Source organism: Ips typographus, linkage group LG4 (genome assembly GCF_016097725.1).
Source record: "Ips typographus isolate SLU linkage group LG4, UJ_Ityp_2.0, whole genome shotgun sequence".
In the NCBI taxonomy this organism is placed as follows: Eukaryota; Metazoa; Arthropoda; class Insecta; order Coleoptera; family Curculionidae; genus Ips; species Ips typographus.
Window position 1 is genome coordinate 14257687 of NC_138425.1, and position 20686 is coordinate 14278372.

Here is a 20686-nt window from a genome sequence, read left to right on the forward strand (position 1 = left end):
TCAGCTTTTGCTTCTGATGAACATTGGCTAGGCTTTCTCTTCCATAATTTTGGTTTGGGGCACTGATGTTGCTTATGTCCTTCTTCACCGCAGTTCCAGCATCGCAAGAATCGTGCAGACGGCTTTCTTTGCTAGTAGCTAGTAGTTTTGTCTTTTCTTTTCTCATCTTTTCTGGTTCTGTATTCTTCTCGGTTTAGGGCATTGAGGTCAAATGTGCCCCTTTTCCCAGCAGTTCCAGCATAAAAAAAAACGAGAAAATGGATGCGTTTGCTCACTACGATTCTTTTGCCTCTTTTACTCCACAATTCCATTAGCTCCTTTCGTAAGGTCTCCAGTCAGGTTTTCAATCGACGATTCCAGTCGGATTGGGTTCTTGAATGGCCTGGGCTGGAATATCAATTCTTGTGCTTTGGTGTTCGGCTTCTTACTTGTGTATGTCCTCGTGACACTTGCTTTATTGCCTCAAACTCCAAAGCGTAGGCAAAGGCATCATGTAATTTTTTGCACCTGGCTAGTCTTAAAGCTGGCTCAGTATCACAATCTATTACGCCTCTTACAAAAGCTCCTACTGTCAAACGCTCTCTTATGTCCTGGGATGCAGTTGGGTAAGCCAGTTAAACTAATCGGGCAATGTCAGCTTCGTACTGCTGACATTGTTTCTTCGCTTCTCTGGCTTCTGCTTGATAACTGTGCCTCGTAAACTTGCGCTAGATGCTTTTCTCCAAACCTCATGTCTAAGTGTTGTACCAAGTCTTCGTAATTCCTATAAAGTCTTTTTTTTTTAGGTGAAGTTAAAGTTGTTGACTTTACATTGAGTGAACCCGACAACATACTATGGTCTATTGGCGAAGTAAACCGAAAGTCCAGTGAATTTAAATACGCAGACCAACAACGTAACTATAAATGGGAATTTGAAACCCCCAAAAATCTTACATTTACCATAGGAGAAAGTGACTCAGCAAACGACTGGTACACTTCAAAACAAATATGCATTTTAAATTATAAAAACAAAATTTTAAGGTACTACGCTCAATCCCAACCTAGTACCTGGCGCATCCTCTACCAAGACGTTTACGATGGTAATTCTAGGACTCTACGATTGCCTTTAGCCGCGGCCAGCAAAGCCATACTGGTTGTGCTTTTTAACGGTGAGATACTACAGACCTTCGACTTGAGAAGTGATAATGATGCAAGCGTATATAGAAGTGCTCTTCAAAGCGGAAAGTTTCATTCTATTGTTTTGCCTATTGAAGAAAGTAAAGTGGTTAGCGGTGAGAATGTGATAGAACTGATTGTTGAAGCTGGAGGAGTTATGTATGATGCTGTTAGTTTACAAGTTAACCAATAAATTTATTTTGAAAAATAAGATAATAAAACAACAAAAGATGATTAATTCTTGAGTCAATTTGCCAACAGAAATAAGCTTTCCCTATTTAGCTGACTATGGAATTCTTATAGTTACCGAGATTCCAATACATGTTAAATCAATTTGAGACACTCTATGATGTTCGAGGTATTTCGGCAGTTATTAATGACCGGCACGTAGATTTCCTCTGGGGACATCTCAAATCAAAAATGTATGACATAACAGATAACTTCAATCAATGTATGCAAAGTAGTCCGCCAGGGCTGTATATTGTCACCAATACTGTTTAATATATACGTGGAAAAGATCATTCAAATGGCCCTGGAAGGAGAAAGTAGAGGAATAGATTAACGGATATCCAATAAACAATATACGATATGCAGACGATAGGGCAATTTTAGCATCAGCTTTCGAGGATCTCCAAGAAATGTTGGATAGGATAGAGAACATGGGCAAACGTTTTGGTTTTAAAATCAATGCTACCAAGACCAAACTCATGGTAATAGGCCGCCAGCCCATAATCAATGCCGCACGGCTTAAATATCTGCAAAAACAACATTTTTCAAATTTAAAAATCTCCTATTAGCTCGCAGTCTCCCTCTAGCACTTAGACTACGGATAATAAAGTGCTACATATGGCACATCTTACTATACGGCGTAGAAAGGTGGTCTCTAAAAGTTAGAACCCTAAACCGCATCGAGGCGTTCGAAATGTGGTCTCTCCGGAGACTCTTGCGCATGCCATGGACAGCACATGCCACGAATGAAGAAACTCTAAGAACTGCAGGCTGCGAACGAGAACTGCTTAACATCGTTAAAGAAAGAAAAGTTTCCTACCTCGGCCATATCCTTGGAGGAGTCAAATATTACATTCCTAAATTGATTCCAGAAGGAAAAATAGAGGAACGCCGAGGCCCGAAAAGAAAGCAACACTCCTGGCTGAGAAACATACGGGACTGGTGTAACATTAGCCACCATATTTCGAAGAGCCGAATTCGGCGTTCTGCACATTTTATGAAGAGTACAGACAATCGCCAACGTGCGGCGAAGCACAAGGCATAAGAAGAAGTCCGCAGCCCGTCGAGTGGAGATGGTGGGTCAAGTCTACGGGGAATTGTCTTGTGCCGTGCACTTCCAAGAGGCGGAAGGGTGAAAACTTGAAGGAGAAGACCACGTGGATGTGACAGTGGCGGTTATAGTTTCCACGAGGAATGACTATATCTTTTACTCGGATCGTACCCTTTAGCGATTTATTACACCTTTTTGTATGTGTTAAGTAACTTTTGTGAAAATTCTAGAGAGGCATTGAGCAGGCAAATACCCTAGTTGGTAACGGCGTGGAGGTGTACCAGAGGGGAAATAACACACAGTCTTCTCTATTATTTTTTTTTAAAGCTTTTATCATAGGTTATATCCCGAGACGTTCAAGTTTTATCGGGTAAACAGTGCATAGGTGGTTTTTTGTAAAATTTTGCTTGGAAAATGATTCAGACTAAATAATTCGACGATAAAATCGGTTTTTTTCCAAAGAATTATTATATATCTCAAGTCTCACTTATCAAATAAACCCTGTAAAGTGTAACATTTGGTGTCAGAAGTGAGATAAGTGAGTGAAGAGTACGTGAATGGTGAATAAAAGACAACAAACGGCAAAAATGGAGGAAGAACAGGCGACAATACTACAAAAGATGGATGCCGAAAAAGAACGACAGAAGGAAAAACGGGATGAGGAACGACGACAGCAAGAAGAGCGAGAGGAGAAAGAACGCAGACCGAAAGAACAACAAGCTATTCTGCAAGCTTTGGAGAAAAATCGAACAAAGTTACAATCCTATATCGATCAACAACTGGAGATGATAGACATAAAGAAGTGGATCACAAAGTGGAAAAAATGGGCCATAAAGTCGAAACCGTACAATCTAAATTTAGCACTAATTTGGAGGAAGAGATCGCAACTTTACGAAAGGAAATCATGAGTATTCGCGAAGAACCGAAGAAACCAGTCGAGATATCTCCGGCAAAAGTTCAACGGAATGCGATACTGAAACATTATAAGGTGCCAAAGTTTGACGGTGAATCTTCGTGGGATTTATACATAAGACAGTTTGAAGTTGCTGCTATGGCTAATGGTTGGACTGAACATCAAAAAGCCACCGAGTTGGCACTGGCGCATCAAGGTAAAGCTCTCGGAATACTTCAGAACATCCCGTAGACTAAACAAGGAGACTACTACTCCCTTACAAAGGTGCTGAAGCTAACATTTGACGCCGGTGTACCAAAGCCAACTGAAAAGTAGATTGCAAGGACCATCAGAAACCCTACAAGAATTTGGGACTGAAGTTGGACGGCTAACTCGACTGGCATATCCACCTTCATTGATGGTGTCAGAGGCGCAGATCTACAACTGGCGGTTCGCCTTGGCCGTTTTAACAACTTGACGGATGCTTTAGTTTACAGTCTGGAGTTCGAAGTTGCAAAGAACCTCTCACATAAAAAGATAGTGAGCCAGACTCCAAATTTCCGGGAGATCAGTACCAAACGGAAGATGTAGCTGTTATGGAGTTAATTGTAGAAAAGGTAAATAAACTTTCTCATCGTTTTAACCAGAACCTTCAGAACAAATCACCGGTACTCCTCTGTTAAAAGAAACATTACGTGTTATCATTGTGGACGTAAAGGACATACATATCACTGGATCTTCAGACAGCAGTCTCGTTTACCGACCCCGCAGAATTGGCGTAACCAGGAGCAGGAAATGAAGAACCCGGAAGGACAATTACCACGATATGTAGAGGATCGTCAAGCTTTTGATTGTGACTTAAGTGATAGACAAAGAGGCTACAATAAGAAATGCAGTGAATATCAGCGTTTCTACAAAGAACATAATAAAAGGACAGCGCTCAGACATCATGATCCGCGCCATCTTGGCAATCTGGGTGTAAGACCATTGTAGTTATTATCTTGAATAAAAGCGGATCACCTGTATACCTGTGGTTTCCTTCCTCTGAGCTACCCCTTAACGTGACATGGTGGAGGCGCCTCGTTTGATCTCGGACTACTGATCTTCATATTAGTAGTCACAACCCAGCTCTGCCCCTGACGCTACGACCCTCCGAAAAATGAAGATGTTGAAGATTTTGAAGGACCAGTTTACTGTTATAGTTATATATATTGTTCATTTCAGTGGCCACCGGACGACCTTGTTGCGTCTATCAACGAATTGCCATATCCAAATGGGCTCACGTTAATTAGGAAGAAGTATACATGTCCAATGATAGGTGTGCTAAAGGAGCACGCAAAAGGACACAGTATGAAGAAGTGAAGCTAAGCGATGAAGTTTGCCGCTTAGAGAATATAGTGCCAAGAGACGGCACTACGATGAGATGAAGCCTAGGTGAAGCGTTTCCACTTAAATGATGGTGCCCAAAGGAGTGTACAATGCAATGTGCAGTTGACGTAAATTTTGACCAAAAAAAGAGCAAGAAGATAGACGCAACACAAGGTTGAAAGGTGACCCAAGAAAAGGATTTATTATTTTTTTGTGTCTGAAAACATTATCTAGGAATCGAGAAGTAGTTATTATCCATGTCGCCTCCAACAAAATCATAACATAGTTTGTAGGTAATAATAACATCAACATTTTTTTATTTTTACATGTCGCCCGGGTCAAGCCGGTCAAAACAATCCACAGTAAGTTTGAAGTAGAAGTCCATTGTCTCTCAGTGGAGGTGTAAGAATACAGGGTGCGGAATAACACACAGTCTTCTCCACTATAAATTTATTAACCCACCAGTTAATGGGGGCGCGCTCGACTAGTTTCGGGCATAGACATGCCCATCATCAGGAGCTAAAAGAATTAAAACGCTCTACAAAGGTGAACCCAAAAATGTGGACAATGGCGAAGGACATACCTTTAAAGCTGCTTAACAAATTAGACGCTATCTTTCTATACAGGGATAGACAGCGAGACCCATTAGTGGAAAATAATTATAGTAACATTAATGGAAGGCAACTAAACTGTAAAATGGTTGAAATAGAATTTGGAATATAAAATTAAGGTATAATATAGTTTCATTACCTCATCTTGGAGAAAAAACACTTAACTACACTAAGTAACTTATAACATATTGTACCGTCGTACTCCTTAATAACACACTTCTTGTACAACACTGTATATTGTTTACAAACAATAAACTGACACTGACTTTTAACCTCGTTATCTGACAACTTCGACTTCACTACAACCATCAACTCAACAACTAACTAACCAGGCCTGGTTCAGCTGCTTATATAGGCTTCCATGGTTTCTAGAAAGTTCCCAAATATTCATGAAATTGACTTTCTCTCTCACACTCATTAAGCTATAACATAAATCTCTCTCTATATAAGCAACGGAGCCAGGATTTTCTAGAACACAGACAAAAGAATGTAGAACGTAAACAAAGCAACGTAACATACAGGGGTAACAACAAATAACTAAGAAATCCTAACTAATAATCAAAAGTTCACTTCGCAACACTGCCCCCCTCCTAGAGTTGATCGTCCCGATCATCAACTTCACCAGCTTTGGGTGGTCGGTAAGGTGCAAGTCGATCCAGGTGAACTATTTTCATTTTCGCCCGATGTCCTCGCTGTATTCTGTAGACGACGTCGTTCAGACGCTTTATAACGTCGTAGGGTCCCTCCCATGACCTCTGTAGGTTCGGTGACTTTCCTTTCTTTCGAGCAGGATTGTATAACCAGACCTGATCACCGGCTTGGAATCCGCTGCTGTTGGCCCTTTTGTCATATCTTGTCTTTAGTCGGTCGCTTGCAAATTTCAACTTCTGCCGGACTTCCTCATGGATTACGTGCAAGCGTTGCGCCAATTTTTCTGAATAGCTATCACAAGAGGCTGGGGGTTCTTCCGGTCGTCCAAAAAGAAGATCCATTGGCAAACGAAGCTCCCTTCCAAAGACAACACTAGCTGGTGTTTTGCCAGTGGAATCATGTACTGCCGATCGATAAGCCATCAGGAACAACGGAATGTGCTGATCCCAATCTGTCTGATTGTTATCGACGACTGTCCTTAGGTAGTTGTCTAGTGTCCGGTTGAAACGTTCCACCATTCCGTCTGACTGTGGGTGTAATGGAGTAGTTCTGGTTTTCTTAATTCCCAATCGGTCACACACTTCCGTGAATACTGCCGATTCGAAATTACGCCCTTGATCAGAATGCAGCTCCCTCGGTACTCCAAATCTGCAGAAGAAGTTGTCAACCAGAACTTCTGCTACAGTAGCGGCTTCCTGGTTTGGTATTGCGTACACTTCTGGCCATTTACTGAAGTAGTCCATTGCGACCAAGACATAGCGATTTCCGGAATTAGTTTTGGGAAAAGGTCCAGCTACATCAACGGCAATCCTCTCAAACGGAGCTCCGACATTATACTGCTTCATACATCCTCGGCTCCGAGTTTTGGGACCCTTGCTACTGAAACAGTCTGCGCAACGCCGACACCAATCTTCTACATCTGAGCGGCTTTGTAGCCAATAGAACCTTTCCCTAACTTTATTTAACGTTTTGTTGATGCCAAAGTGCCCTACACCAATTCCACTATGGGCTTCTTTCAGTACGTCACTAACTCGGTTTCTTGGCAGAACTACCTGTAGTCGTTCTTCTTTCCCATCCGGACTTTCCCATTTTCTTTTTAGTAAATCTCCATCAATAATAAGGGACTCCCATAATGCCCAATATCCCTTTAATGTTGGAGACTTAGCGGAAATCTCCTCCCAATTTGGTCTTTCTCCACGCCCTTTCCAGTTAATTATCTGTCCTAAATCGGGGTCTTCTCGTTGATCGGCAGCCAAGTTTTCCCGATCCCATGCGATGTCATTTTTCAGAGCGATCCTTCGACAAGGCTTTCCAAATTCAGCTATCTCCAGGCGTTTACAGTGATTGCAACCTTCCACACAAGGTCTTCGTGACACTGCGTCCGCGTTTCCGTGCAAACGTCCCTTTCTGTGTTCAATCTGGAAGTCATATTCTTGAAGTCTTTGCAACCATCGAGCTATTTGTCCTTCTGGATTTTTGAATTGAAATAGCCATTTCAGAGAGGCATGGTCCGTCCTTAGTCTGAATCGTTGTCCGTACAGGTATTTGTGAAACTGCTCGACTGTTTTCACTACGGCTAACAGCTCCTTCCTGGTTACGCAATAATTTCTCTCTGGCTTTGATAGTGATTTGCTGAAATAGGCAATCACTCGTTCTTCACCATCTTGGATTTGAGATAAAACTCCGCCTAAACCAATATTACTAGCATCTGCGTCCACAATAAACTCTTCCCCAGGTCGTGGAAAAGCCAAAACTGGTGGAGAACAAAGGGTTACTTTCAGTTCTTCCATGGCTTCCTGACATGTTGTAGTCCATTCGAAGGGCTGGTTATTCCCCGTCAATTTGTGTAGGGGTCTGGCTATATCAGCAAATCCACGAACAAACCTTCTGTAATAGGAACACAATCCCAGAAAACTTCTTAATTCGTGCTTGTCTTTCGGAACAGGCCAATTTTTTACACCTTCAGTTTTCTTCGGGTCGGTTTTTACTCCTTTTGACGATATAACGTGTCCCAAGTATTCGACTTCTTCTTGGAAAAAGCTGCACTTCTTCGGATTTAATTTCAGGTTTGCCCCTCTGAACTTCTTGAAGATTTCTTCAACGTTTTGCAGGTGTTCTTCAAATGTTTTGCCCATAATAATGATGTCGTCTAAATAAACAAGACAGGTTTTCCAAGTCAATCCTCGTAGAACAGTTTCCATTAATCTTTCGAAGGTTGCCGGAGCATTGCAAAGTCCAAAAGGCATGACGTTAAAATGCCACAAGCCATTTCCAGTTGAGAAGGCAGTTTTCTCTTTGTCCCGTTGATCCATCTCCACTTGCCAGTATCCACTTTTTAGATCCAAGGTGGAAAACCACTTTGCGTTAGCCAGAGTGTCTATGGTGTCATCTATTCTGGGCAAGGGATAACTGTCTTTCTTAGTAACTTCATTTAGTCTTCTATAGTCCACGCAGAATCTTGTCGACCCATCTTTCTTAGTAACAAGTACCACAGGAGAACTCCAAGGGCTGGTGGATGGCTCAATGACGCTGCGATCCGCCATGTCCTGTATAAGATTTTCCACTTCTGCCTGCTTAGCCAATGGGAGTCGTCTGGGTCTTTGCTTAATGGGCAAATAATCCCCTGTTTCAATTTTATGCCTCACTAAATGAGTTCTTCCCAAATCCGTTTCATTTAAGGCGAACACGTCCTTGTAGTCGTGAAGCAAACGACCAAAAGTCTGTTTTTCTTGATCAGTCAAAATTGAGTTCGTCTTTTTCATTAAGTGCACCAAACACTCAGGAAGGTCACTGTCGGGGTTTGGTTTTGTTTCGTGCGACTCCTTAGTCACCATAAGTACTGGTTCGGATTTGGCTATTATATCGCCTTTTTTTAATCTTTGACCACATTCTTTCAAATTGGCGACTTTTACGTATGCTTGGCCGTTTTTCTGCTGGACTAGGGTGCGGGCTACAAGAACTCCCTTCTTCACAGCATCATCTTCCTCTTCATAACTCGGTTCTATCAGCTGAAGTTTGCTCAATTCCGTTTTTCTATCCAAATTAACTTTAACGATGGTCTCTGATCTTGCAGGTAAGTTGACATCTTCTTGCAACGTGACTTTCCTCACACGCATATCTTGTTCGGGTGTCATCATAACAATCTCGTCTTGTCCAGTCTTGATCAGTCTATTCTCCAAATCCAGCTGGAACTTCTGTTGCTCCATAAGATCTAAGCCCATTAAGACGTCATCAGTTATGTTGGCCACAAAAACGGTATGGTTGAAGACATGCCGCCCAAGCTTCACTTCAGCTTCATGGATTCCCAGAGCAGGCATTGACTCACCAGCGGCAGTTTCCAATATAAACTTTGTACCAGTGTCACTAATCCTGCAGTGTTTCACCATGTCCGGCCTTACGATAGTATGGCAAGAACCGGTATCAACAACCATTTGGCAATCCCGGCCGCAAATCTTACCGGTCACTATTAAGCTGGTGTTTTCGTGCTGAAGACGGGCTACTTTAATTATGGTTGGTGGGGCTTGACAGTGTTGCGTAGCCAGCTTTTGCCCCGGAAAACTGGCTGCTCTTCGTTTTCCTGGTTCTGCATTCTTCTAGGTTTGCGGCACTGCGATTGAATGTGCCCCTTTTCTCCACAGTTCCAGCATTCCAATGACCGAGTAAACGTGGTGGTTTGAGCGTTTCGGTTGTTCTGACTTCTTCTATTTAACGCTCCCATTAGTTCTTTTCGAAATGTCTCCAGCTGACGATTCAAGTCTGACTGAGTGATTGTGTGATCTGAATTGGAATATCGGTTTCTCGGTTCCGGTGTAAGGCTACTGACTTGACGCACTCGAGTATGTCCTCGTGATACTTGCTTGACCGCCTCAAACTCCGAAGCGTAGGCAAGAGCATCATGCAATGTTTGGCATCTCGCTAATCGTATTGCTTGCTCTGTCACAATCTTTAAGACCTCGTACAAAAGCCCGTACTGCCATTCGCTCTCTAATGTCGTGAGAGGCCGTTGGATAGGCAAGACAAACTAATCGAGCAATGTCGGCTTCAAACTGTTGAAGTGTTTCCGTGCTTCTTTGGGTCCTACTAGACAACTGAGCTTCGTATACTTGTTCTAGGTGCTTATTTCCAAATCTCATCTCTAAATGTTGGATTAAGTCGTCGTAGTTTTTGTACTGGCTCTCGTCCAAAGTCTGCAAAACCTCCAGTGCTTCTTCTCGAAGTGACAAAACCAAGGCAGTGGCTTTGTCACTTGATGTCCAATTGTTGGCCTCTGCGGCAGCCTCAAACTGTTTTTTGTAAACCTGCCATGAGGTCTTACCGTCGAAAACTGGTGGCTTAATATTTGAGCAGACACTAGAACTGGCGACTACGGTTGGCTTTGAAGACTTTTTCTGTAGTTTGTCAAATTCCTCTCGCAAGATCTGAACGGTCTCCTCCATACCGCTTATCCTCTCATTTACCTTTTCTTCCAAAATTTCCATCCTGTTGTCCATTTCTCCTTTTATTTCATTTATTACTCGGTCTAATTTTTCATCTTGTCGTTGAAACTGGTCTTTAATTTGGTCTTGGCTTGCTTTGAACTGCTCTTGACTTATTTGGCTTGCTTTCATTTCTTCGAACTTTTGGTCCTGACTTGCTTTCATTGCTTGAATCATCTCCATAAGTTGTTTCATTCCTTCATCCATTTTGGCGCTTTGTTGTCGTGTACTCACAGGCATTCAACACACCTTCTGCTTTTGTCGGTTTATTCTGTCTTCCTCTGGAACTCTTCTTCGATTCTCCAATCCCACTTCTGACACCAAATGTACCGTCGTACTCCTTAATAACACACTTCTTGTACAACACTGTATATTGTTTACAAACAATAAACTGACACTGACTTTTAACCTCGTTATCTGACAACTTCGACTTCACTACAACCATCAACTCAACAACTAACTAACCAGGCCTGGTTCAGCTGCTTATATAGGCTTCCATGGTTTCTAGAAAGTTCCCAAATATTCATGAAATTGACTTTCTCTCTCACACTCATTAAGCTATAACATAAATCTCTCTCTATATAAGCAACGGAGCCAGGATTTTCTAGAACACAGACAAAAGAATGTAGAACGTAAACAAAGCAACGTAACATACAGGGGTAACAACAAATAACTAAGAAATCCTAACTAATAATCAAAAGTTCACTTCGCAACAATATTTAAAACTTAATGAAAATTAGCCCACACGGCAGGGGGACCCCATCCCGTAGGCGCGGGAGCCCCAAACGTACAGGGGAGTGCAAAAAATTGTTCAACTATATGTTGTTGAGGGCAGAACAAGGGCAAAATGAACGAAGCAGACCAATTTATTATAAAAAGTTAATTTGAATGTGCGCATAGGGAAACCGTTAAATTTAAGAGTGGGGAGGGAGGGAGGGAGCAAGAAAGAAGAATTATTGATTATTAAAAATTGAGTTCCGCAACCCACAAGACAAGGCACGCCGTGACCCGCAGAGCAAGAAACCCCCCCACCCATGTCACTCCGATCCGGTGTGTCCAACTCAGCGTTTGGCAGCTGACACTTAACAGGTGTAAAATCACCGGGGTGGCTAACATGGTGGACAGAATGACGGGTGACAGAAGACGGATGGTGATTAAAGTAGGAAGGGGAGGGGGAAGTTTAGAGTGGTGTAATGAAGAAGGAAAATTACGACAATTAAAACAAGTTAAAAGAATGAAAAATAATAATTTAAAAGGTCAAGGACTTGAAAAATGCTGTAGCAGCGTGGTTAAGTTGGTCATTGAGGCAGGGGTGCTCTCCATCCTCTATTACTCTGCCAATCTCCAACACCTCCAGCAGACTCATAAGATTGCCCTTATCACAAAAATGCAAGGATTTAAAGCCCTCTTCGGTAGTGAAGGTATGGTTGTTGAAGTGAAGGTGCCGAGCAAAATTAGATCTCATGTTGGTGGCGTCCAAAGTAGGTTTTTTATGGAACTTACCGAACTCTCTAAGGTGTTCATAGATTCTAGTGGAGAATTTTCTACCAGTCTGGCCAACGTAACGAGAATTGCAGTTTGGAGTACAGCAAGTTAACTGATACACTCCGGATCTGTTAAAAAGAGGGGTGGGGTCTTTAGAGTTGCACAGGAATCGACTGGAAGTGTGAGAGACTTTGGAACAATGTCAATTTTGTTACTATAATCAGCAGTTAAAGTTTCCTAAAGTTTTATCCAGCCAGTCTCGAGAAATTTGAGTTAAATCTTTGAGCAAAAAAACAACAAAGTTTTATTGGCCGCATTCACAGGAACAAATTGATTATAAACCGCTAAAAAATTCATATGAAAACTGAAATATGAAAGTTATCCGGGCTTATAAGCCAACACACACGGATCGTTATGTCAATAGTGGATCTAATCATCACCCTAGCCAAAAGAGAGGAGTGATCAAAACCCTATCGGAGCGGGCAAGAAGGATTTGCGAACTATCAGAGTTAGAAAAGGAGCTTATACATCTGGAAAGGGTTTTTGAATGGAGCGGATACAGTAGACAACAATTCAATAGAGCCACTCGCCCAAGAAACATCAAACTACGTAGACAACAAACGGCGGATGTTGAAGAGAAAGTTGGTTGGACTTGCTTACCATACATACACAAGGTCACGGATAGGATTGGATGGATTTTAGAGAAGCGCAAGTTCAACACGGTCTTTAAACCAACCCGCACGATACAACAGAGTCTCAGATCGGCCAAGGACAAACGGGATCGTTTATCGGCTTCTAGAGTGTACAGGATCCCGTGCAGCTGTGGATCCGTATATATTGGAACGACTAAAGGTAGTGTCAACACGAGAATAGCAGAGCACAAGAGAATTTGCAGACTGAGACAGACCGAGAAATCAGCGGTGGCAGAACATGCACTTTCCAAAGGACACGATATTCGTTTTGAAGAGGTGCAGGTTTTGGATCGATCCAAACGTTACTATCCTAGATTAACTAGAGAAGCCATTGAGATCTTTAAGCACGAGAACATCATCTACAGAAAAGATCACATTGTTGGATCGTATTGTTACGATTTTCCCGTGGGTTTACACAAAGTCAGTTTAACTCAACAATTAACAAATTTATTTACACTTCAAAACACTCCGTACAATAATTAATTCAGCTACTAAAAACACTACTACAATTCCACAATTATTCCACTATTTAAACTTTACAAATTCACCCAAATTCACTACTCCCGCCGTCAACACCGCTTTTTTTATATTCGCAAACCACGTTCTAGAATGACCGCAAAACGCTTCGCGATTTGCGTCGAATATGAAAGATGCTTCCAGGTGTCGCTTCCTAACTGTGGCCTACTTTAACACGCGCCCGGCCAAATATTGCGGTGCTTCGATTCCATCCCGAATCGAGTGCTCGTTCAGAAGTATCGAGCATAGTAGGCCCAAACCGTAACAGTATGTAAACGAACGAACGTATATAATCGAGTGTAAACGAACCTTGCGCCAGAAAAGTGCGCGCCGATGCGTGGCAGTTATGCGCAGGTGCAGCCCCCCCTTCGCTCCCAGCTTTTGATAATGTCCGCCGCAGATGTGGACAAAACATCTGGAAGAAATTCCATTGGACTACGGCTTATAAGCCCGGATAACTTTCATATTTAAGTTCAACATACAAAATGTACCATTAAAAAAAAATATGTTAAATTAAGGGCTCTCAAAATTGGTCTATCGTTTTTATCTTTAAATAAGAAAAAACTTGCTAGCCAGCTATGCAATGTAGTTTTTGTTTCATTCCGATATCTTTAAAAACAAAAAGTTACAACTGATCAAAATGTCAAAGTTAATAAAACGCGCTGCCCAAAAATGGCATAATCTGTTCGAAATTCCAAACTTGCAATTAAATTTGTTATTAGATCTGGCAACGCTGCATTTGTAAAACTAATTCTAAAGTACTGATCATAGCCTTCTATAGCCCCCAAAAAAATTGAAAAAGTTATCTATGTTAGTTTTCCAGAACTTTAAATAGGACACTTTACTAGAATCACCGTGTATACGGTTTACTATCAGCTAATAATGAAGAAATAAAGTTTGCAAGTGAATAAAAAAATCGAATAAATTTTGATGTTGATTTCAGTATTCCACGGATTTTCACTACACTTCTATTGTTGCTATGTCCTAACCATAAATTTGTTTTAATTTTTTTTGCATTGTTCTGGTTATGCTTGCTTCGGACATAGTTCTACGGCAAAAATTCAATCAGAAGAAAAAGAAAGTACCTATTCTAAGACAAGCACAAAAATCCAGATAAATCTAAGCTCTTACTTATTAAACCTGGGATTTTATCAATGTCAACATCACTTTGTTAGTAGTAAACTGTCCTCATTCGATAAAAATTACACGTTTTTATAAATGACTGCATTTGTCCTTAATAAAAAGATTCTTGCATCACAAAGAGAAAAAATCAAAGAAGATCGCCCGTAGTAGTGATTATTTGTTTAACACGTCCTAGTCTACATTTAACTTGAAAAATTACAAGAATACGAGCATATCATAAACAAAATTATAAAAATTACAATCCTAAAAATAGTTTCCTGAATATTACTGCTTGCCTATTAAACTCTCAAGTTCAGTTGGTTGTGAAACACACAGTTAGAAAATATCAGTGTTGTGTTTTCAATAGGTACGTAATAATTTGTTGTTATTAGGAGAGTGCTAGCGAAGTGAATTTGATTAAAAAACTTCTAACATATTATCTTTTTAGATTTAAGATAAATGAAAATAACCTCATCTTTCAAAAAATATCCTGTTTGATAAAAAAATTAACAAAATATTTGGCTGCTTGTTTGCTTTTTGAAAAACTTAAAAACTTAGGGTAGTGCTGATTGTAAAAGTTTAATGAGAGTAATGATTGAGTTAGTAATGAGCGATTTTACCACAATAGTGTGATAAGTTATTTTTCTAATTTTGACATGTAAAGTGACACTTTTCATAACCCTTGCCAGTGACACAACGTTTTACTTTTCGCAATCAGTTGTGAAAAGTATGTAGGTATGTATATCTACTATGAAAAAAATGGTCAACTCAATATTTGAATTGTTTATATTCAATAAGATAATTATACATAGTGAAAAATTAACATAAAAGTCAATAAGGTAATTGATTATAAGAAAGCGCATTGGAAAAATTATTGGAAATATGTATAGGTGTATGAAACTTGGTGAAAAACTAATCTTTATATATATTAACGTTTACTTACTACTTGCTGCAGTTACCTCCAGGAAATAGACCTTTTCGAATATGATTTTTTATAGCAATTTAAATAATAATAGTATAACATACACAGAAACGAACCCAAATTTAATATCGTTTAATTTTGATAAAACATTGTATTTGAAACTGTGTAATTGAATTATACAATTTTTTTATTAGAAAAAAACGGAGCTAAGGCTTAAGAGCTTACGATGCCTTGTCGCTGGTCTGTTCCTAGTCGTTTTTCCAATTTTTTGACTCATCAATTTCATCAGGTAAGTTACTTTAGAATCAAATATTCTTATATCAATTTTAGTTGTAGCAATCATATAGAGGTTAAACCACTTGCATCACTTTTATAATAGTATATTATTCAACGAGCGTATAATAATTATTAGCCGACTGTAACAAGCAGTTAGTTGAGTTTTGGATATCTAATGAGAGAAAAATTTTAAGTCCCATTTTAAGAAGCCAATATATCTCGGAGTAACACTCGATAGATCACTTACATATAGGCATCAATGTGAAAAGACCCGTCACTAAGTGGCCAAAAGAAATAACATCCTGAGGAAACTAACAAATAGCAAATGGGGATCCAAACCAACTGTCCTCAAAACCACTTTGCTTCTCCACAGCCGAGTACTCATGTCCTGTATGGTCCAGATCGGCGCATGCCAAAAAAGTCGACATAAGCCTCAATGAGGCTGGTGACGGGATGCATGAAGCCCACAGAACTGGGGAACCTTGTATAGAGCTTTTCAGCGATCCCAAATTAAGAAGAGCAGCTCACGAACATTCTGAAAAGTTTAAAAAAACCTTCGACTATCGCCATGACCTATTTACCTCCAGCTGCCCATCATCTCACAGATTGAAATCCAGACACCGATTTCTTAAAGATCCATTAGATGAACCACCAGCCAACTATCCTCTCTCAGAGGACCCGCCCAGTGGTGTCTTAAGTGACTAAAACCTGGAAGACGCTAAATCGCATTCGAACTGGTGTCGCACCTGTAAAAACAAACTTGATCAAATGGAGACTATCCGAGCCAAATGACGACAAGTGTGACTGCGGCGCAGTACAGACAATAGAACATCTCCTGACATGCCCAAACTGCCCCTCGGTTTGTCTTTGGTAGGAAACATGTTGCCGGTTGTCTCTTATCTTATTTCATTTTGAAATAAAAATGCATCCAATTTTCAGATTCAAATATTAACTAATTTCTGATAATCATTGTTTTGAACTCATTTTGAGTCAAAGTGTTTTAAATTCGCCTCTTAATCATTGAAAGATATGAATCTTTATTAACTATTATTAACTTTAAACTGACAATTTAAAAGAAATATTTGACATGGTCTGACAACGTTCTTCAACAACCTGAATGACCAACCAATGAAACTCCTGATATCCAACGATCAAAGCCGATATCACTCGATTGTCTCTTAACTTTGGTAGGAAGAGTCCATCTCCCTCTAATTCGGTTTCTCTTTTCAACCGTCTCTTTTTGTTAAATAGTGTTACGGTTTGGGCCAACTATGCTCGATACTTCTGAACGAGCACTCTATTCGGGATGGAATCGATGCGCCGCAATATCTGGCCGGGCGCGTGTTAAAGTAGGCCATCGTTAGATAGCGATACAGCGAGAAGCATCTTCAGTTTCAGAGTTCTAGAACGTGGTTTACCGAATATAAAAGAAGCGGTCTCGACGGTAGGAGTAGTGGATTTGGGAACGCGGTAAAGTTTAAATAGTGGAATAATTGTGGAATTGTAGTAGTGTTTTTGGTAGCTGAATTAATTATTGTACAGAGTGTTTTGAACTCTAGTTCAATTCGACTGTATCTGATGGAAAATCTTTGTTAGCTTGTCTTGTTTGATTATCATTATTTCTTTCCCAGCAAGCAAATACGTATTTTCTGAATGGAATTACCACATCGGCCAGCTAACCTACTTGAAGCTATTGGAAAAGAAAAACCATAGTAGAGGTGATCGATTTCCTTTTAATTGGATTAAACAGAGCGAAAGTGATATGTGAGTTTCAAAACGGGCCCAAGAGGATACAGTTAAAAGACTTTATTAATTAATTGGTCTGAGGTAATGTAACGCGTTTTTAAATTATTTTTTTCCAGTTGTTGTGTGCCTTGTGATTCAGAATGTTTTATTTTCATGTACCTGGATATTATATGTTATACAAGGTATTTGGTTTTTTGTAGAAGGGATAAGTCCAGTTACAAAATAAAACTTTTACAATCAGCACTACCCTAAGTTTTTAAGTTTTTCAAAAAGCAAACAAGCAGCCAAATATTTTGTTAATTTTTTTATCAAACAGGATATTTTTTGAAAGATGAGGTTATTTTCATTTATCTTAAATCTAAAAAGATAATATGTTAGAAGTTTTTTAATCAAATTCACTTCGCTAGCACTCTCCTAATAACAACAAATTATTACGTACCTATTGAAAACACAACACTGATATTTTCTAACTGTGTGTTTCACAACCAACTGAACTTGAGAGTTTAATAGGCAAGCAGTAATATTCAGGAAACTATTTTTAGGATTGTAATTTTTATAATTTTGTTTATGATATGCTCGTATTCTTGTAATTTTTCAAGTTAAATGTAGACTAGGACGTGTTAAACAAATAATCACTACTACGGGCGATCTTCTTTGATTTTTTCTCTTTGTGATGCAAGAATCTTTTTATTAAGGACAAATGCAGTCATTTATAAAAACGTGTAATTTTTATCGAATGAGGACAGTTTACTACTAACAAAGTGATGTTGACATTGATAAAATCCCAGGTTTAATAAGTAAGAGCTTAGATTTATCTGGATTTTTGTGCTTGTCTTAGAATAGGTACTTTCTTTTTCTTCTGATTGAATTTTTGCCGTAGAACTATGTCCGAAGCAAGCATAACCAGAACAATGCAAAAAAAATTAAAACAAATTTATGGTTAGGACATAGCAACAATAGAAGTGTAGTGAAAATCCGTGGAATACTGAAATCAACATCAAAATTTATTCGATTTTTTTATTCACTTGCAAACTTTATTTCTTCATTATTAGCTGATAGTAAACCGTATACACGGTGATTCTAGTAAAGTGTCCTATTTAAAGTTCTGGAAAACTAACATAGATAACTTTTTCAATTTTTTTGGGGGCTATAGAAGGCTATGATCAGTACTTTAGAATTAGTTTTACAAATGCAGCGTTGCCAGATCTAATAACAAATTTAATTGCAAGTTTGGAATTTCGAACAGATTATGCCATTTTTGGGCAGCGCGTTTTATTAACTTTGACATTTTGATCAGTTGTAACTTTTTGTTTTTAAAGATATCGGAATGAAACAAAAACTACATTGCATAGCTGGCTAGCAAGTTTTTTCTTATTTAAAGATAAAAACGATAGACCAATTTTGAGAGCCCTTAATTTAACATATTTTTTTTTAATGGTACATTTTGTATGTTGAACTTAAATATGAAAGTTATCCGGGCTTATAAGCCGTAGTCCAATGGAATTTCTTCCAGATGTTTTGTCCACATCTGCGGCGGACATTATCAAAAGCTGGGAGCGAAGGGGGGGCTGCACCTGCGCATAACTGCCACGCATCGGCGCGCACTTTTCTGGCGCAAGGTTCGTTTACACTCGATTATATACGTTCGTTCGTTTACATACTGTTACGGTTTGGGCCTACTATGCTCGATACTTCTGAACGAGCACTCGATTCGGGATGGAATCGAAGCACCGCAATATTTGGCCGGGCGCGTGTTAAAGTAGGCCACAGTTAGGAAGCGACACCTGGAAGCATCTTTCATATTCGACGCAAATCGCGAAGCGTTTTGCGGTCATTCTAGAACGTGGTTTGCGAATATAAAAAAAGCGGTGTTGACGGCGGGAGTAGTGAATTTGGGTGAATTTGTAAAGTTTAAATAGTGGAATAATTGTGGAATTGTAGTAGTGTTTTTAGTAGCTGAATTAATTATTGTACGGAGTGTTTTGAAGTGTAAATAAATTTGTTAATTGTTGAGTTAAACTGACTTTGTGTAAACCCACGGGAAAATCGTAACAATACGATCCAACAATGTGATCTTTTCTGTAGATGATGTTCTCGTGCTTAAAGATCTCAATGGCTTCTCTAGTTAATCTAGGATAGTAACGTTTGGATCGATCCAAAACCTGCACCTCTTCAAAACGAATATCGTGTCCTTTGGAAAGTGCATGTTCTGCCACCGCTGATTTCTCGGTCTGTCTCAGTCTGCAAATTCTCTTGTGCTCTGCTATTCTCGTGTTGACACTACCTTTAGTCGTTCCAATATATACGGATCCACAGCTGCACGGGATCCTGTACACTCTAGAAGCCGATAAACGATCCCGTTTGTCCTTGGCCGATCTGAGACTCTGTTGTATCGTGCGGGTTGGTTTAAAGACCGTGTTGAACTTGCGCTTCTCTAAAATCCATCCAATCCTATCCGTGACCTTGTGTATGTATGGTAAGCAAGTCCAACCAACTTTCTCTTCAACATCCGCCGTTTGTTGTCTACGTAGTTTGATGTTTCTTGGGCGAGTGGCTCTATTGAATTGTTGTCTACTGTATCCGCTCCATTCAAAAACCCTTTCCAGATGTATAAGCTCCTTTTCTAACTCTGATAGTTCGCAAATCCTTCTTGCCCGCTCCGATAGGGTTTTGATCACTCCTCTCTTTTGGCTAGGGTGATGATTAGATCCACTATTGACATAACGATCCGTGTGTGTTGGCTTATAAGCCCGGATAACTTTCATATTTCAGTTTTCATATGAATTTTTTAGCGGTTTATAATCAATTTGTTCCTGTGAATGCGGCCAATAAAACTTTGTTGTTTTTTTGCTCAAAGATTTAACTCAAATTTCTCGAGACTGGCTGGATAAAACTTTAGGAAACTTTAACTGCTGATTATAGTAACAAAATTGACATTGTTCCAAAGTCTCTCACACTTCCAGTCGATTCCTGTGCAACTCTAAAGACCCCACCCCTCTTTTTAACAGATCCGGAGTGTATCAGTTAACTTGCTGTACTCCAAACTGCAATTCTCGTTACGTTGGCCAGACTGGTAGAAAATTCTCCACTAGAATCTATGAACACCTTAGAGAGTTCGGTAAGTTCCATAAAAAACCTACTTTGGACGCCACCAACATGAGATCTAATTTTGCTCGGCACCTTCACTTCAACAACCATACCTTCACTACCGAAGAGGGCTTTAAATCCTTGCATTTTTGTGATAAGGGCAATCTTATGAGTCTGCTGGAGGTGTTGGAGATTGGCAGAGTAATAGAGGATGGAGAGCACCCCTGCCTCAATGACCAACTTAACCACGCTGCTACAGCATTTTTCAAGTCCTTGACCTTTTAAATTATTATTTTTCATTCTTTTAACTTGTTTTAATTGTCGTAATTTTCCTTCTTCATTACACCACTCTAAACTTCCCCCTCCCCTTCCTACTTTAATCACCATCCGTCTTCTGTCAGCCGTCATT

General features: G+C 39.8%; 4 protein-coding genes across 5 annotated transcripts in view; all 4 read left to right on the plus strand.

Annotated features, from left to right (window-relative positions):
* LOC145728789 (rhamnogalacturonate lyase-like) overlaps positions 1-1393 on the plus strand; it is a 29842-nt gene extending 28449 nt beyond the window's left edge. Inside the window, exons 6-7 of the mRNA XM_081979300.1 lie at positions 786-969; positions 1021-1393. Coding sequence (XP_081835426.1) covers positions 786-969; positions 1021-1348 — 512 coding nt within the window. The 3' untranslated portion in view covers positions 1349-1393. The remainder of the gene's footprint in view (positions 1-785; positions 970-1020) is intronic.
* The window catches only part of LOC145728794 (uncharacterized), a 66671-nt gene extending 47422 nt beyond the window's left edge, over positions 1-19249 (plus strand). Inside the window, exon 2 of the mRNA XM_081979305.1 lies at positions 19169-19249. The gene's annotated coding sequence lies outside the window, so the exon portion shown is untranslated. The remainder of the gene's footprint in view (positions 1-19168) is intronic.
* Positions 12288-14700, plus strand: LOC145727826 (uncharacterized). The gene is made up of 2 exons (XM_081977661.1): positions 12288-13013; positions 14695-14700. Exons 1-2 carry the CDS (start codon positions 12288-12290, stop codon positions 14698-14700), a joined length of 732 nt encoding a protein of 243 aa, XP_081833787.1.
* LOC145728793 (transient-receptor-potential-like protein) overlaps positions 14420-20686 on the plus strand; it is a 31735-nt gene continuing 25468 nt past the window's right edge. Inside the window, exons 1-2 of one of the 2 annotated variants that reach the window (XM_081979303.1) lie at positions 14420-14613; positions 15363-15457. In XM_081979303.1, the coding sequence (XP_081835429.1) occupies positions 15395-15457 (63 nt within the window). In that variant the 5' untranslated portion in view covers positions 14420-14613; positions 15363-15394. Of the gene's footprint in view, positions 14614-14911; positions 15458-20686 lie in introns of those variants that run through there. The other variant, XM_081979304.1, reaches the window with a different exon arrangement.